The sequence below is a fragment of the Pseudonaja textilis genome, chromosome 2 (assembly GCF_049901715.1).
Source record: "Pseudonaja textilis isolate UNSWEBS1 chromosome 2, rPseTex1.2, whole genome shotgun sequence".
Classification (NCBI taxonomy): Eukaryota; Metazoa; Chordata; class Lepidosauria; order Squamata; family Elapidae; genus Pseudonaja; species Pseudonaja textilis.
In genome coordinates, this window is record NC_141991.1 from 214,128,439 (window position 1) to 214,146,945 (window position 18,507).

Here is an 18,507-nt window from a genome sequence, read left to right on the forward strand (position 1 = left end):
AACTTTGGAAAGTCCATTCTTCTTCATTAAGAATGTTGTGCATTCTTGGAGATTCCTCCTCAGCAGGTGAATTGCAGAAAGTCTTTCTGCATTTTTATCTCCTTCTGGCAAAGGATGCACAGAATCTGAAAGAAGTCCATTATCCTAAATAATATCTTTTCTCTGAACAGCATCTGGCCCTTTTGGAGTAAGCCTTCAGATAAGGGTCAGGTGTCAACATGAGTTCATGACACAATTGATAAATGGAAAAGCATTCCTCTGATAGGAATTGATGGGTAGATTTAATCCAAGATGTTTATATTCCATCTTTCAGCCTCCAAATATTTTTCTATTGACTACAGAATACAGAATAATAGAGTTGGAAGATATCTTGGAGGCCTTCTAGCCCAACCTCCTGCTCTAGGTTAAGACTAGGGTATGGTTGGACTCAATGTCCAGCATTTACCATAATTGCATTTATGTGATGAAGATTCTTTGTGTTTCAAAAATAAGTTTCATCATGTATCTTTATCTGTAAGTTTAATGCATTTTAAATGAGATGGTATGCTGGGAAGAACCAGGTGGAAGCTGGGCCATTCTCCTCTCATTCTTAATTTGTGTCTTCCTTACAGTAACCTATTCAGGATGCGTGAACTTAACATTCTCAATGTTATATCACCTTACACATTTACACAGTAGATATGGGATCCAACATGATTTTTGGTGCTCAATATCCAAAATGCAAACTATTATCTTCCCTGCAGGAATTGGATATGCCATGTCTCTGCTGGGTCCTGCCATTGGCTATGTTTTAGGAGGACAGTTGCTGAATGTCTATGTTGATTTCAATCGTGATATAAGGCAAGGACATTTTGTTTTCCATCTACATAAATAAAAATATACATTTTTTTAATAGTAAGACATCATTTTGAAAAGTTTTATCTTAATAGTTCATACAGAAATACATATATTTTAGTTACCTATAATAATTTTAATGGGTTTGATTGGTAGGGGTTTTTTTTGGTGGTGGTAGGGTGTTTTTTAATAATCAAGCACTGATTTGTAGTTGGGAAACCTGGATTAGAACACCAGAGCAGCCATGAAAAATGAGCAATTTTTAATCAATTTGCTACATGTAGACTTTGATTGTTTTGTCTTTAGAAGAGGTCTATGCGAAGAGATATACATGAAGCCATTTCTGCTGTGAAAGGCCAACCAATTTACTTCATGAAGCAGTCTGGTTGCTTGAGGCTTCTTTGGACCTCTGCTGTGGAAAACGATCCTCTTAGCCTTCTTTTCTTCAATATTGATTAAGATGCTTATAGGTTGGGAAAGGAAGACCTTTCACACGTGTTGTAGTTCCAGACTGGGAAGTTTCAGGGTGCACTGTAGTCAATCCCACTATTTGTGGCGAAGCTACACATTTTGAAAGCACTTCAATCAGTGTTGTAAATTCTCAAAACCTTTTCTTGTGCCTTAAGCTCTGAGGAGGAAAAAGAGAGAAAAGGTGCTGTTCTCTTTTGCTTTGCCTTCATAAGTACAGTGCTCATATTACTATGCAAAACTTATAAAGTGGTGCTACTTTTGAATCTTCCTTGAAGCGAAACACTCCTTCAAGCTTTCTGTACTCTTGAACAATAATACTTGATGGAACTCATTATTACCTGATATACATTCAATTTCCAATTTAGTAAAACAGCACTGATTTCTTTTTTGTATAACTGCATAAATGTTGGGAGAAGGCAGCACAGTTGTAATAAATAAGCTAAAAATGTATATTTTATACAGAATAGGTTTGCAAAAGGTATTGTTATTTAATTCATAATACCTTTGTTAAATATGTGTTTACTAAATAATATTATTCTAGTGTAGACCTCACTCCAGAAGATCCACGCTGGGTTGGAGCATGGTGGATAGCCTTTGTGATATGCAGCTTCTCTACATGCCTTTTAGTAGCACCATTTTCATATTTCCCAAAGCATTTGCCAGGTTTGTATTCTAAAATAAGGAATTCATATAATTCTATAATAACATATGGAGCCTTAGATAAGTTGTTGGGATTCCTAAAGTTATAGTGTCAAACAGTACATAATGAATGAATGAATGAATGAATGAATGCATTGATTGTACTTCAATAAATATTCTGGAATTTGCAACTTTCATATAGCTCATCACAATTTTAAATTATGCTTATTGCAGTAGTGTAATTTTATGAGAAGCATTGGAGTACAAAGTAATAAGGCCTACTCTAAAAAAAACAGAGAAAAGATAATTACTAAGAGGAGCACATTGATCAGTTGGATGTAGACAAATGAAGTCCAGACAGTTATTTCTAAGACAACATATGTATTGAATAGCAATAAAAATAAGGATGTATGAGGAAAAACTTGATAGTCTTTCAATCTTTGATAAGAAGATTCTTTTTTATATATACCTTATTCTTTAACCAATGTTTGAAAAAAGAAATTACAAGAATCAGTCTTTCAAAAAGGTACGAGAAGTCCCTTCACGATGTCCTGAGCTATGGCAGAATTTCCCTGTGGCACAAAATTAAAGTTGTTTAGGCAAAGTTTTGTTTCAAAATCCCCATTTCTACTTTTCAATAGACAAAATTAATTGAACAAGGAGAGGTAGATTCAATCCATTTTTGGATATTAGCTAATCCCACTTCATTACAGATGGTAGGAATAAATGCTATTATAACTTAATGACTTATGATGATTCCAATCTAAAAACTGCTTTCAACAAACTTAAATATCTTCGTATAAATATTCTTACCTTCAAGCCATAGGCTGATTTTCTGAAACTATTTGTCCTTAAGATACCAGTGATCTGAACAGGCAAAGGAGGACCTAGATAATTGGAAAGAAGGACATATGGGTGAAAAGGAGGATACACTAATTGTTTGACTTTTGTGACATCTGTAAAAAATTACAGTGCAAATCAACAAAAAATAAAATAATAAAATAAAAACCCCTAGGAACTTACTTTTTCCAGTATCAGGTTTCCCAATGGTAGCAATGTGCTAGAGCAGGCGTGTCAAACTTGTGTCATCACAATGTCATCAAGTGACTTATCGGGACATTTTTAACCTTCAGTAAACCAAGCAGGGATGGGGCCAGTATGTGATGCATCTGGCCTCCAGGCTGCAAGTTTGACACCCCTGTGCTAGAGTCAGTTAGGAGGCAAAAGCCTTCAGTACATAACTAATTAAAGTCTTGTTAATTTCAGGCAGCAGAGCAAGCCTGTTGAAAAGTACTCTTCAATTAATTAAGGGTACAGAATAGAGTTTTTTTAACTTGCCCTTAGCACTTAAGGAAACACTGTGCCATAGAGAACAGTTGCTATGGAAATGATACTTGAAAAGCCTGACAATGTTTGATCTTAAGGCTATGCCTGTCTAACAAAGGACATGAAGGCAAAAGGGAGAAATTTGTCCTTTTATTTAGTTACCCATCTTGCCACATGGTAACTATTTTTGCTGGAAATCTGCTAACCTCTATTAATGCATTCTTCAAGAGGACAAAACTATTTTAAGTGGGAAATATCTGACAGAAAGATGATCTTGAAATCATAAAGAATGCAGATTTGTGCCCAAGTAGACAGACTTACTAAAATTACTTGACCAAACATTAAAAATTACAGCTGATTTCCACAAAATGTATGTATTTGCAATTGCAAATGACTTTTGTCAAAAGTAAAATTTCTTTTTTTAGGTACAAGCAAAATACGAGCAGAGAAGATTTCTGAAGCACATCATAATGGAAAACAGATGTGTGAATATACTGGGAGGAGTATTAAGGACTTTCTTATGATTCTCTGGGTAACAAAAGCCACATGTTCAAATCAATATCTGTAGTTAATTTGAATCTGGCCACATTTGGGAGTCATTGTGTCAATAATACTTTGCAAGGCCTCATTAACAGAATGCAACAAGGATAGTAGCATTATTCAATGTTTGAAAAGGTTAGATAAGGCAGTACTTTACATTCAAAGCATTAAAACTAATTAAAGTCAGATTCAAACATCAATTTCAGTAGTGTAGATTTCCTCACCTATGGTATCACTTATTTGAATATTGATTTTTAATAGCCAAAGAGTGGAAGGAGAATTGGATTAGTATAAGATGCTCCGAGAATGAAATGAACATGCTGTTCCTAAGTTTCTTCAAGTCTTCTGGTGGCTTTGTATATATGTGCATATAATTCAAGCCCACGGTCATATTTCATATGTAACAGGCTTAGGCAAAAGTGATTGCCAATCAGAACAATGAGATCTATGATAAATTGGTAAAACTTAAGTAAAAAAGATTAAGAGATACATGACAATGACCTTCAAATGTCTGAAGACCTTTTATGGAGAAGATGGAAAAGAGTTGTTTTATATGATTCTAGAAGTGAACTCTAAAATTAATGAATGGAACTAATAGGGAAGCAGATTTGGCAAAGTGTTAAGAAGAAATGCCTAATTGCAAGATTTGTTGTAGGGCAGATTATTGAGAGGTGATGGTGGTGCAGATTGCTTCTGTTTAAGCACAAGACCCCTGCCTTTTGAGTTGATAGATGTTTGGATTTTCAACAACTATAAAAACAGCTGCCACAAAGATGTGTCCAATCACAAAATACTCATTAACCACAAAACAAACAAACAAACAAAACACCTTGATGAGATTGCTCCCCATTATCTGTCACCCAATAGATAAAACTATCAATGCAAGCCTTTATATATTTTTTTCTGGAAGTAGTCACACTTCTAAACAAAGCACTGAGGTGTTGCAGTCATCCATTCTTATTTCCTAAGTATGCCTATATGGCCAATATGAGGTTGATTAGTATTTTTGGAAATCAAAATGATGCTAGAACCTGAGAGTTTACTTGCAGATATAATTTCTTCTTTTTATTTTTTTTAAGGTCTGAAACCAAACCAAAACATGAGGCCAAAGCTTCTGACAAGTGCCAGAGGAGTTTCCATTGGGAATACAGTTGCTCTTCATTAGAGCACATTCCTATTGGGAAGATCTAGTTGGAGTGGAATAAATTGCCTCAGAAAGTTGTAAGGCATTTAAATAAAGACCATCTGTTAAAGATGGTGTGCTGCAAGATTCCTGAACTGTAAATGGTGCTTTAAGCAAAAGACTGAACTAAATGCCACCCCAAGACCTCTTGCAGCTTTAAAATTCAATTATCCTTTGATTTTAAATGGATATTTGATCACTAAGACACATTATTTGAAAAAAAAGATAAATAAAAAGGATAATAAAAAGGATAAATGTATTAACCATGAATAATAACTTTTATTACCCAGTATATCTTTGCAGATTACACCAACAGCTCTAATTGCCTGTTCCAGTTTATGGCCACTCATCAGTAGCTAATAATGTTTGTTTTCACCACTTTTTGAGGGCCGGTTAGATACTAAATTAAATGATTTTAAAATTAAGTACCAGCTGAGAAATGAGTTCGACAGTTTCATCTCATTCCCTTACATGCCCCTGCAAACCTTGATAGAAATCATAGCCGTTGGCTGTTTTCATCAGCACAAACAGAAAGAAGTTGATACCTTCATGATGATTTCTTATTGCAATTCAGAGGTGGTATTCAGAAGCTTCTGACCAGCTCTGGAGAACCGGTAGTGGAAATTTTGCATAGTTCAGAGAACCAGCAAATACCACCTCTGACGAGAGATTTTACAGTATCCTTCCCCTGCCACATCCATCAAGTCAAGCTCACAGAACTGGTAGTAAAAAAATGTGAATCCCATCACTGCTGCAATTGATGTCAATAAAAGCTTCTGTTCAAGAAAACAGGCAATGATATCTTAATCTTACTAAGCTATTACAAGGGGGTAACTTCACCTAATATAGTATCCTGGCTCAGTCCATATGCTATGCTGAGATGAGGAAATGACCAATATTTTTCTTTGTTTTCATGCATGAACTGGTATCAATCCAGCCAAATTCTTTGTATATTTATAAAAAGAAACCTCCAACAACTTATTGTGGCTTGTGAACCAGATTTCTACACATTTTAATATTTGACTTTTGCGCTGAAACAGTTGAGACTCTACTCTAAGAGATTTGTCAAGACTGTGATAGCTCTTAGGCCACAACTTGCTGAATTTTAAAAACCAAATAGGAGAAGAAGAAAGAATAGCAAAACATTGATCTTTGTATATATGCATGCGTATACATTTATGTGGGGTTATTGTCATGAATGCTAAGAAAAAATTCTGGCTATAAAAATGGGTGAAGTATTAGTTCTAGAATGATTTAAATGAATTCCAAATCTCAAACCGAACTTGACTAGCTGAAACTCAGGATATATATTAAAATAATTGGATTAATCAGCATTATATAGGTGAAACTCAAAAAATTAGAATATTGTGCAAAAGTTTATTTATTTCAGTAATGCAACTTAAAAGGTGAAACTAATATATGAGATAGACCCATTACATGCAAAGCAAGATAGTTCAAGGCATGATTTGTCATAATTGAGATGATTATAGCTTACAGTTTATGAAAACCCCAAATCCACAATAGCAGAAAATTAGAATATTATATGCAACCAATAAAACAAGGATTGTAGACCAATATCGGACCTCTGAAAAGTATAAGCATGCATACGTACTCCGTACTTGGTTTGGGCCCTTTTTGCAGCAATTACTGCCTCCATGCGGCATGGCATGGAAACTATCAGCCTGTGGCACTGCTGAGGTGTTATGGAAGACCAGGATGCTTCAATAGCGGCCTTCAGCTCTCCTGCATTGTTCAGTCTCATGTCTCTCATCTTTCTCTTGGCAATGCCCCATTGATTCTCTATGGGGTTCAGGTCAGGTGAGTTTGCTGGCCAATCAAGCACAGTAATTCCACGGTCATTGAACCAGGTTTTGGTGCTTTTGGCAGTGTGGGCAGGTGCCAAGTCCTGCTGGAAAATGAAGTCAGCATCCCCATAAAGCTCGTCTGCAGAAGGAAGCATGAAGTGCTCCAAAATCTCCTGGTAGATGGCTATCTTGACCCTGGACTTAATGAAGCACAGTGGACCAACACCAGCAGATGACATGGCTCGCCAAATCAACACAGACTGTGGAAACTTCACACTGGACTTCAAGCATCTTGCAGTGTGTGCCTCTCCATTCTTCCTCCAGACTCTGGGTCCTTGATTTCAAAATGAGATGCAAAAGTTGCTCTCATCAGAAAAGAGGACCTTGGACCACTGAGCAACAGACCAGTTCTTTTTTTCTTTAGCCCAGGTAAGACGCTTCTGACGTTGTTTGTTGTTCAGGAACGGCTTGACAAGAGGAATACGACATTTGAAGCCCATGTCCAGGATCCATCTGTGTGCCCATGTCCAGGATCCATCTGCTTTTGATGCACTGACTCCAGCCTCAGTCCACTCCTTGTGAAAGTCCCCAACACTTTTGAATGGCCTTTTCCTGACAATCCTCTCCAGGCTGCAGTCATCCCTGCTGCTTGTGCACCTTTTTCTTCCATATTTTTCCTTTCCACATAACTTTCTATTAATGTGCTTTGATACAGCACTTTGGGAACCTCCAGCTTCATTTGCAATTACCTTTTGAGGCTTTCCCTCCTTATGGAGGGTGTCAATGATGATTTTCTGCACAACTGCGGGATCAGCAGTCTTTCCCATGATTGTGCTTCCTACTGAACCAGACTGAGAGACCATTTAAAGGCTCAGGAACCCTTTGCAGGTGTCATGGCTTAATTAGCTGATTAGAGTGGGACACTTTGTGCCTAGAATATTGCACCTTTTCACAATATTCTAATTTTCTGAGATTGTGGATTTGGGGTTTTCATGAGCTGTAAGCCATAATCATCTCAATTATGACAAATCATGGCTTGAACTATCTTGCTTTGCATGTAATGAGTCTTATCTCATATATTAGGTTCACCTTTTCAGTTGCATTACTGAAATAAATGAACTTTTGCACGATATTCTAATTTTTTGAGTTTCACCTGTAATAGGTAGGCTGGATTCTTTCAGGCCAAATAGTCCATTAAAACATATTTTTCTTCTTAAGGTATTCTTGTTTTTCACTGAAGAGATGAACAAGGGGATAAACATTTCTAACAGTTTTTAAATGATAGATTGAATAGCAAAACTAATGTTATAATGAGAATTTATTCTGAAAAAAATAGATCAATTTCTTTGTGGAATAATCTAAGCAGGTATTATGTATACAACATAACAGTGATGTAAGAAATCTAACTAAAATATGTAGGGGGAAATTAACCAAGCCTCTTTTTCTAGATGCTGCTGAGAAATCCTGTGTTGATGTATCTTGTAATAGCAGCTGCATTAGAAGCTTTAGTCGCTACTGGTTTTGCGACTTTCTTGCCTAAATTTATAGAAAATCAGTTTGGATTTACATCTAGCTATTCAGCTACTTTAGGAGGTAATGTATTTGCTTCATTCTATACAAACACCATTTTAAAGTTGTTAATGATGGGATTTAATACTTGGGTGGTGGGAAGAAAACTAAACAATGGAAAGAAAGGCCAGTTTTAAGAGTTTTATTAGAAAATATCCTACTGAATTCTGTGAATTTTATGTCTGGTAAAATTTGTTTTCTTTGATAAACTAATCAGAATAATTTGGGAATCCAAGAAATATTTACTATTCTTCAGGTTATTGTCCCTTGTGGGGCACTGACTCAGGGGAGTCTTTGACAATTCACTATGGCCAATTCACCACGGCCAACTCGCTGTAGGACAATTTGCCACGGCCAACTCACTGCGGGACAACTCACTGCAAGAAAAGAGTTACACTAATATCATATAGAATAGAATCATTGAAGAAAGGATGCAAAAGGTGGGACATAATGAAATGTGAATGGTAAAAATTATTTTTTTTTAATTTTATTTTAAATAGTTAAATAGAATTGTTAAATTGTCTACCAGTGAGTTGTCCTACAGCGAGCTGACCATGGCAAGTTGTCCTGGAGCAACTTAGGCATGGTGAGTTGGCTGCAGTGAGTTATTTGGGACAAGTTGTCCCATTCCGGACTCAGAGTGGGGAGTGAAGAAAGCCTGGATTCTCAGTTGATAAAATGTTTTAAGTAGGCACTAACAATTTCAGGTTTGGTTTTTGCTTTATGGTTATAATAGGATTTTCTGAATTAGTTTAAATATTTATTTCCAAGCTTGCCTTTCCATTTTTGGTAATCAAATTGGGAAAAGGATGCAATTTCTAAAAAAAAGGGTAGAAACTGTTTAGCAGATTGTTCCCATAAAACTCAAATCAATATTTGAGGCAGCAGATAGAAGGACAGTGTCTCTTAGCATGCAACATATATTGTTGTGGCTTCTATTACGATTGGCTTCTCACAAAGAAAGAAATCCCACTTGGAATGGACACTTATATTTTGAGAATCTACTACTTCATCGGGGAGAAGAATTGGTGCTCCATGCAGGCAGGCAGACTCTTTCTGGCTCTTGAACCTTCCTGATTGCGATGCCTGTTTGAAAGATAGCTCCAGGGAATGGAGAGGCCCTAAGGTGACACTGCAGGAAGAACCATGTCAAATCTACTACTCCCAAGACACAACCAGTTAAGTGAACTTCACTCTTCATTATACGGAGTGAAGTTTTAATAACCAAACTCTGAAAGATAAATTTAATAAGTATTTAGAGATTATTTAACAGTAAAGATATTGGTGTTTGTACTTTTATCTTGATAATGTGGAACACTGTAGTAACTATTTTAAAAAAACATTGAGCTATAAACTGGACAACTGGATGCTTTTTAGCTCAGAGGGTTGTGCTAGGTTTATGGTTCAGTGTGTGATATAAATCATATAAATCTTGAAATTGGGTTAATTGACTCAGTTATATAGATTTGCTAAGCTTGTTTGTGTGACACAGCTATAGAAATAACTGTAGTAACTGCAGGAAAATGTTTTTTTTTCACAGATTAGCATTCCAAATTCATTTCTTTTTTAGTCATTTGATAAAAATAAAACATGCAGAGAGAGAAAAGTAAAAGAATGACTGTTTACCATAACAATAATATAACTGTGTTTAGTTCTCTTTTTAATAGTGAATATATTTATTGTTTTATTTTAAGTGAAATTATTATGTTGATAACTGTTTTCCTTTATTTTCTTTTAGGGCTTGTCTTAGTCCCAGGAGCAGCAATTGGCCAAATCATAAGTGGTACCTTAATTTCCAAGCTGCAAATGAATTGCAAAACTATAATCAAGTTCATTATTGCTACTTGCACGCTGGCGCTGCTATTAAACATGGTGTTTGCATTTGCTAAATGTGGGAATGAACCATTTGCTGGTGTTTCTGAAACATATAATGGGCAAGTATATGATTAAAAGCATATATTAAAATTATTATGGGCACAAGTTGGTTTTTTAAATCAAACATTTTTCAGAATTCATTTTATGTTTTATATTTTTATACATCTCAGAGATAATGAAACATAAAATCAAAATTGCTCATATTGATGTTGATGAAAATAGTATACATATTTCAATCACATTGTCTTTATGGGAAAAGTGGTATCATGCAAAGCATAGAAAACAAATAAGAAAAAGTAGAAGACACAAGTCAAATAGAACTACTACAACTATTCATTATACATCACCAGAGCTTATTGTTTTTGTGAATCCTTCACTTTTCACTCACATGCTTGTGTTATAAATAAGTCCTCATTCGTTCTCCCAATGACACTACAGGTAGTGCTCAGTTAACAATCCCTCCTTCAGCATCCACTCAAAGAAACGACAAAGCTGAACAGGTGGGAGTTCTAATCAGTCCTCAAAGGCTTCGAAAGCTGTCCCAATACTGTTAGTCCTCAACTTATGATCACAATTGAACTCAAAATTGTATGATGCTGAGTGAACATTTGTTAAGTGAATTTTGGCCCATTTTATGATCTTTCGTGCCACAGATGTTAAGTGAATGACTGCTGTTGTTAACTTAGTAACACAGTTGTTCAGTGAATCTGGCTTCCCCATTGACTTAGTTGTCCGAAGGTCAGAAAAAGTAATCAAATGATCTGGGACACTACAACCATCATAAATATTAGCCAGTTGCCAAGCCAAGCATCTAAGTTTTGATCATGTGACTATGGGGATATTGAAATGATTATAAGGGTGAAAAATGGTCCTAAGTCACTTTTTTCAGTGCTGTTGTAACCTTGAATGCTCACTAAATGAACTGTCATAAGTCAAGAGCTATGTATACCCACAGTCATGTGATCACAATCTGGGCACTTGGCCACCTATGACAGTTTCAGTAGCTTGTGATCACATGATCACCATTGGTGACCTTCCCTGCCAATTTCTTATTGGAAAAGAAAAAGTTGCTCAAGTAAGTCTCCCCCATCCACACACTCTCCCTGAACCTTGCTGCACTCCACCCTCACACACTCTCCTCCACCCAGCAGCAACCACTCCAATCTCCACTGTGTTCATGCCATGCCTCCCCTGCAACCCACACATTCTAATGCCCCTCCACTAGCCTTGCTGTGCTTGTATTGTACCTCTCTGGCCACTTGCAGATGCACCCTCTCTCACCCAGCAGCAGCCATCCCAAGCCCTGCCTCACTCGCACCACACTTCGCCAGCCACCAATTCATCCCCTCGCCCCCATCTTGCAGCAGCCATCAGATACTTGCTGGCCTGCTTTGCTAACTTCCTGAAACTTGCAAGTTCCTGGTGGCTTCCTCACTGAGTTTGCTTGTTGGGAGCCAGTAGGAAATTGTGAGAGAGACCCAGTTAATGATTCACGTTCCTCACTTAACAATGACAAGATGAACTGTAGGTATTGTTATTGCTAAGTGGTGTGATCATGTGACATTATGTTTTATGACCACATTGCTTATCAATAAAAATTCTGGTCTCAATTGCCATCATAAGTCAAGGGCTACTAGAAACCCTCTCCATGAACTTCAGTGGTCTCCCATTTCTTTACGAAATGAAGAATATAATTTTTTTAAAAAAATCCTTGCATACACATTGCAGTAAGTTTAGAAATATTTAGCTCCAATTATTATTAATGAATGGAATGAATGAAATGAAAACATGCTATTATGGAAAGTTTATTTTTTATTTCACCTATATATTATTTCCCTGTTTCAGGACAGGCATGTTATCAAACTTAACAGCACCCTGCAATGCCCATTGTAGATGTTTGCATTCAGACTTTTTGCCCATCTGTGGTGCAGATGAAGTCCAGTATTTTTCTCCATGTTATGCAGGATGTACTGCTGTTGTTTCTCAGAAGCATGGAACAAAGGTATGCCCACTTTATGTTATGAAAGAGGATGCTCGCTCTACATCAGATCTAAATTCTGAATGTTAAAAATGCTTTAGCCATGTGCTTTGTTTAAGATGTATCAATCAGAATGTATCAATCAGAATAGAGCTGGAAGGGACCTTTGAGGACTTCTAGTCCAGCCCCCTGCTCAAGCAGGAGACCCTATGCTATTTCAGAGAAGTGACTGTCCAGTCTCTTCTTAAAAACCTCCAGTGACGAAACATCCACAACTTCTGAAGACAAGCTGTTCCACTCGTTAATTGTCCTCACTTTTAGGAAATTTCTCCTTAATTCCAGGTTGCTGCTCTTCTTGATTAGTTTCCATCCACTGTTTCTTGTCCTGTCTTCTGATGCTTTGGAAAATAAACCAAATCAGTATCAAATCAGTATCATTATCAGTCTATTGAACTTTGGGCAAGTCAGTAGCTAAGTTTGACTACTTGGACAAATAAAACACTGAATAAGAGTAATTAAATTAGGAGCTGCAATATTTTATTTCAGTTCTTACTATATTCTTGATTCCAATAGCAGAGAATAATACGTAATTCAGTGTTGAAGTTTTGGCTTCTTGGTGTTATCTAAACTTGGTTGTTTTCATGTAGCCTGGTAACAAAACATCTGCAGGAAAACTACCAAGTTCAGAAAATACCAGGAGCTTAACGTATTCTTAATATTCTCTGTTGATGTAAATGCAAAGAGGAGAACAGAAGAACAGCTATTTGGATTTTAAAAGACGAGATCCACATATGGAAATGGATATAATGCTTATAATTTAGATGTGGTGCAATTAGTTTATTTAAGGGCCACTGAACTGGCCGAACATATATTTTGATATGAAGGTAGATCCAAGATCACAAAATGTTCTACAATTACTTTTAGAAATAAAACTCTCTTCAAGAACAATTTTTATTTTACAACTGGCTGAATAGTTATTCAGTCTTGATATATCAGTTGTCTGTGTATATCTGTAACATTTTGAAATCAATTTATTTTGCTGTTGAATGAATTTTCAATTAATTTTGAAGAATTAGTTACTTATTTTGTTTATCTGTATTTTTGAATGCATTATTTATAGCACTACAGCAATTGTTCCTGTGTTGGGAATCCCGTAATTGAAATTGAGAATACCTTTCATGGGGCCATTTCTGGAAAATGTAAATCTAAGTGCACAGTCCTGCCTTGGTTCCTGAGCTTCTTCTTTTTTACAGTTGTTTTTACTTTTATGGCAGTTACACCAACAACTGTGGCCATTCTCAGGTAGTTAAAATGGTGCTTTTATCTTTTTTAAATATTGTAAAATGCAATACAATATAGGATTTTTAAAAACCATGAGCTTGTTTCTTCCACCATCCCTTTGCAAACACATCAAATTATTTGTACACTGAGGAAATGATTTCAATATGCAAATGAGAAAATATGAGTCTGATTCCTAGTGCTAGGGCATTCTGGGAAATTAAATTAACAGCCTAGTGCTGAAAAAAGTGTTCAAGAATGCAGAGATCAGCAGTAGATCTCCACAAAAATACTGGGACATCCAGCTGTTTGAAACATTGAGGTGAACAATATATTCAAACACAATACTAATTTCTAACTACAGCCAAGAATTAAAATGTAACCAAAAGGAATAATAGAATAACAGAGTTGCAAGGGACCTTGGAGGCAGGGGTGGGCTTCAAAAAATTTACCAGCTGGTTCTCTGCCCGGTTGCTAGGTGGGTGTGGCCATGGTGGGCATGGCCTAGTCAGCCTCCTGCACCACAGTGGGGGGCTGTCATCACCCTCCCTAAGTTCTAGAGGCTTTTCTTGAGCCTCCAGGAGGGCAAAAATGGCCTCCCTGGGCTCTGGAGGTCTGGCTGGTTTCTGGTCTTCCAAGAGCTGCAAGAGGCCCATTTTTTGCCCTGCCTGAGTCTCTGTACAGGCCCTGCACTTACCTGGAATCCAAAACAGCCACAAGGAGGATGGGCAGGGTGGGGCAGGTGGGGCCAGCCAGTCATTGCAACTACCAGTTCGGTGAACCAGATGTAAAATTAACATCCAGTTCGTCCGAATTGGTGTGAACCAGTAGCAGCCCACCCCTGCTTGGAGGTCTTCTAGTCCCATCTCCTCCTCAGTCAGGAAATCCTATACTATTTCAGACAAATGGTTCTGATCTCTTCTTAAAAACCTCCATCACTGGAACACCCACAACTTCTGGAGGCAAATCATTACACTGATTAATTGTTCTAACCATCAGGATAGTAGTCTTGTATAATATCTCCATAGTGATATTTCCCCTGAAGACGGTTTTTCTTTTAACCCATTAAGATGGAGATTTTGAAACAGAGTAGATGCACTGATTTTCTTCTGTCTTGTTACATAGATATATTCAACAATTATTGGTTGAACAAGTACAATGATGAATTTCTGCTTAGAGTTCATGCTGGAAGCTTAAATAGTCAAAAGTACCTCAGAGAAGACACCCATTTCTTACCACAGTGATGGCAAAACAATATATGTTACAGTGTTATAATAGAAGTCCTTCCCTGCCCTTTTATAATCATATTACAGAATCTTATGGATAAAGTTTATGTCATGATATAGATCATGGTGCACATTTTGTCCATTTTGTAATTTCTAACTTTTATTCTACAATTTCTTCTGCTCTTATTCATACATCCCTTGGTGTCTATGTCCATATGTTGTTTTATAGAACTCTTGTATAGTATGAAAATTGTTTAATGTTTTTTAAAAAGCATTTTTCATTTTTAAATATGAAGAAGTGAATAGAAACATGATTTTAAAATTAAAATGAACAGAAGAAAAATGACTGGAAAATTGCTATGTTAACATTTTCTTGAATCATTATTGACATTGTAATAACTTATAGTATTAGTTTTGTCTTCTGTTTTAACCTTGCATGTCCAAGAAATACATTGGGTAGTTAAAAGAATAGCAATCATATCATAATATATGTTGAGGGATAGAATATATCATATTAAATGGTGAACCCAACTTTGATTTACAGATGTGTGCCAGAAAATCACAGATCATTTGCTTTAGGTGTTCATATGCTCTTTCTACGAATTTTAGGTAAGTTTAAAGCTTGACAAAAGAAATTTCATGGCAGAAATAATATTGTAAGTCTAAGGACTATAGATTTAAGGGGCAAACCAAAATTGACCAAAAATCGGAGTGTCCATCCTGTCATTTTTTTTCCTCAGAGTACACACGAGTAATAGTTTATTACAATATTGCTATTGTTTTGATCTACTAAATGAGGATTAAAGTAGAGAGAGAACTATGCCAGTTTTCACTATTATTATTGGAAATCCATCTCTTCCTGGTTGCTTTGACCAACATAAATTTGACTGAAAATCCTTCATTAAGAACTTTTAGCCCAAGTTTCCATTTGTTCCTATACACTGCTTTATATGAGGCTGCTAAAAACAGGAAGACAGTTTTTTTTTCATCCCCCAAATATATTCTGCTTGTCATTTTGCTCCTTATAATAAAATGTCAGACTATACAAAACAATTTTATTGCAATATGTTACAATTCTATATCATGCATTCTTTATTTTCAAAGATCTCAGTTTGTAATTAGTCTTAGTCATATCCTCTTCTTCTCCAAAGTAAGTCACAAAAGCCTGCATGGTTTTCTCTAATCTCCCCAAAATCATCTTGCTACATTAGTTTCTCTCTTGGCACAGAGACCAAGTGAAGTGAAACTATGCACAGAGACTGCAAGAAATTACTGGCATCATTTCTGCCACATTTTTTTTTTTTTGAAGAAGAGAAAGCTAAACAGGAGAACATATTCTAGGTCTTGACCTAATTGGAAAAAAAAATAGTATTTTCTAAAAGGAAGCTGATCTATTTTCTGAACAGGATTAAAAGGTCAAGTAAACAATCACTGGTAGTTAGCTTTTATGAAACAAACTGAAGTCAGGAAAACATATCACAATTCAGGAAGACCTGCTTTCCATAAAAAGAGACTTTGTATCAGAAAAACTGTATAGGTAATTCCTGAGGAACATCAGTGGCTAATGAAGCACTAGAATTCATTCATCTCTAACTAATGCCTAGACCCCACTCTCTAATAATGATATTTAAAACTATAAAGAGATGTCAAAGTATCCACAAAACCACCTTACTTGAAATGTCAATTTTATGTGAGATGTTATTGTTTGTTGATTAGAATTTACAAAATTTAGGAATGAGATTGCCAACATCTTAAATATTTTAGCCACTTTGAAGATTTTTTGAGGAAGGGTTTAGCTCTTACGAAACCTTTGGGTGGGGTGGGGTGGGAGAACTAAAAATGGCTAACTTTAACGCATTTAAAGATTTATTCAAAAATAAATTAAATAATTTGTCTACAACTTTAGCAAGGGATTGCTTGTTGAGATCATTTGCACATTTAAATTTATATTTATCTTAAGATCTTTATTTTCTATTTCATAGTTTCAGTCATCTGTAGATAGTATTCTGTTATAATTTTGTATCACTCCATCTTATGTAGGCACTATTCCTGGCCCAATCCTTTTTGGTATCTCAATAGACGATTCTTGCACTCTCTGGTCTACAGATAGATGTGGACGTAAAGGAGCATGTTGGACCTATAACAATACTAAAATGGCATATTTGCTATTTGGTATAAGTAAGTGTCTTTGTTTTCCTTAAAAATGAAGAAATTATGCTAAAGGGATCAGCTTCCAATTACTTCATTCTTTAATTTCTTTGGTTTGGTATATAAACAAAATAAATCGGTCAGTGTTTTTTGATCATCAATATCTAAAACAGTGCTTCTCAACATTGGCAACATTAAGATAGGTGGACTTCAACTCCCAGAATTCCCCAGCCAACCATGCATGGAGAGGAGACGTAATTTCTTTCTGTGCATAGAACAGTGTTGCCTGCCTCTTTTGGCTCCATTCATTTAATCACCTCTATAGTCACTTAATGACCGCACTTGGGAGAGCCACATTAGTGATCATTGAGCAAGGCAATCATGCAGGCATCTCACTTAATGACTGCAATTACTTATGACTATAATTGAAGGCTCAATTATGGTCATCAGTTGAAAACTACCTGTAGTAGAGATCACCTCGTAAGTTGTCTAACTGAACCAATTCAAGGCCAGAACCATAATTATTTGAAATTTATATTGAAACAATTTAATATTAATTAGTTACAGGCTGAATGGGTCAAACATCAGTTTGGCAGTTTTAATCAAAGAAAAGTATTAATTGGCAGAGATCAGAGCATGGGAGCTGCTATATAATTTGCAAGTCTTGTTTCTTCAGAGTTTTAAGCAGTGCAGGTCCTACCTATTGTCATGTGATAAGGATATATATAAAATCTATTGTTATAATGGTAGCTTAGAAGGTTGTGTTTTTTTTTTCCTTTTAAAGCAAGAAGATAAATTAACAGCCATATTTAATTTATTTTTTGTTTAATTTATTTTTGCAGGTGCATGTTCCAAAGCAATTTCTCTAATTTTTACTATCATATCATATGTGTTATATAAGCCTCCTCCAGATATTGTTGCCGATTCGAAGACACAAGATCAAACAAACTCTTCAGTACGCCTTTGAATGAGGAACAAAGTATTCTTTCTAGTGAAAGTCAAAGAAAAATTCTTTAGTGATGTCCAGTGGCAGCTGTAACTTCTGAGTACCAGCACTGGGGACTCTGAGCAAGTCATTTGATTCTTTTTTTTAAAAAAAAATACACTTTTACTTTAAATCCATTTTACTTCAAGTGTATCTCAGTCTCATGAAACTTTTTACTTTCTCAAGAGAATGGTATGATTTTTGTAATGTAGAATGTCTAATTATTTTAACCAAAAATCAACTTTAGAAACTCATTTAATTGATTGTAGGAAGATAAGAGATTTCCATGGGACATGAAAGTACTTTGATAAGAAACTGTATCTCTAATTTTGCAGGCTCATTTTTTCAGTCTGAGTGCCTTCATTTTGCCTGTTAGGACTCAGGACACTGAGAGGATTATGGGCCAGGATAAAAACAAAATGAAATAAAATTATATTTGTTAACATGACTACTAATCAAATAGTTACTAATTTTTCACATGAATACATTTTAAAATGATACCTTTATGTATTTTATTTACTTCCCCATTTCTACTCTGGTAAGTAATCAAAGGCAGCTTTCAAAATTAATGTCCCAATTTCAAAATACCATATTGCTCAAATGTCTATGGAGATTCTCAATCATCCACATCATGGTTCTCTCTGAGGTGC

The 18,507-nt window shown here is 35.8% G+C and overlaps 1 protein-coding gene across 1 annotated transcript in view; it reads left to right on the plus strand.

The window, feature by feature from the left end:
• The window catches only part of SLCO4C1 (solute carrier organic anion transporter family member 4C1), a 36,823-nt gene extending 18,518 nt beyond the window's left edge, over positions 1 to 18,305 (plus strand). Inside the window, exons 4-13 of the mRNA XM_026719434.2 lie at positions 744 to 840; positions 1,847 to 1,968; positions 3,696 to 3,802; positions 8,247 to 8,391; positions 10,106 to 10,301; positions 12,088 to 12,244; positions 13,341 to 13,522; positions 15,269 to 15,333; positions 16,765 to 16,902; positions 17,715 to 18,305. Of these exons, the coding sequence (XP_026575219.1) occupies positions 744 to 840; positions 1,847 to 1,968; positions 3,696 to 3,802; positions 8,247 to 8,391; positions 10,106 to 10,301; positions 12,088 to 12,244; positions 13,341 to 13,522; positions 15,269 to 15,333; positions 16,765 to 16,902; positions 17,715 to 17,839 (1,334 nt within the window). The 3' untranslated portion in view covers positions 17,840 to 18,305. The remainder of the gene's footprint in view (positions 1 to 743; positions 841 to 1,846; positions 1,969 to 3,695; positions 3,803 to 8,246; positions 8,392 to 10,105; positions 10,302 to 12,087; positions 12,245 to 13,340; positions 13,523 to 15,268; positions 15,334 to 16,764; positions 16,903 to 17,714) is intronic.
• The last annotated feature ends 202 nt before the right edge of the window (positions 18,306 to 18,507 follow it).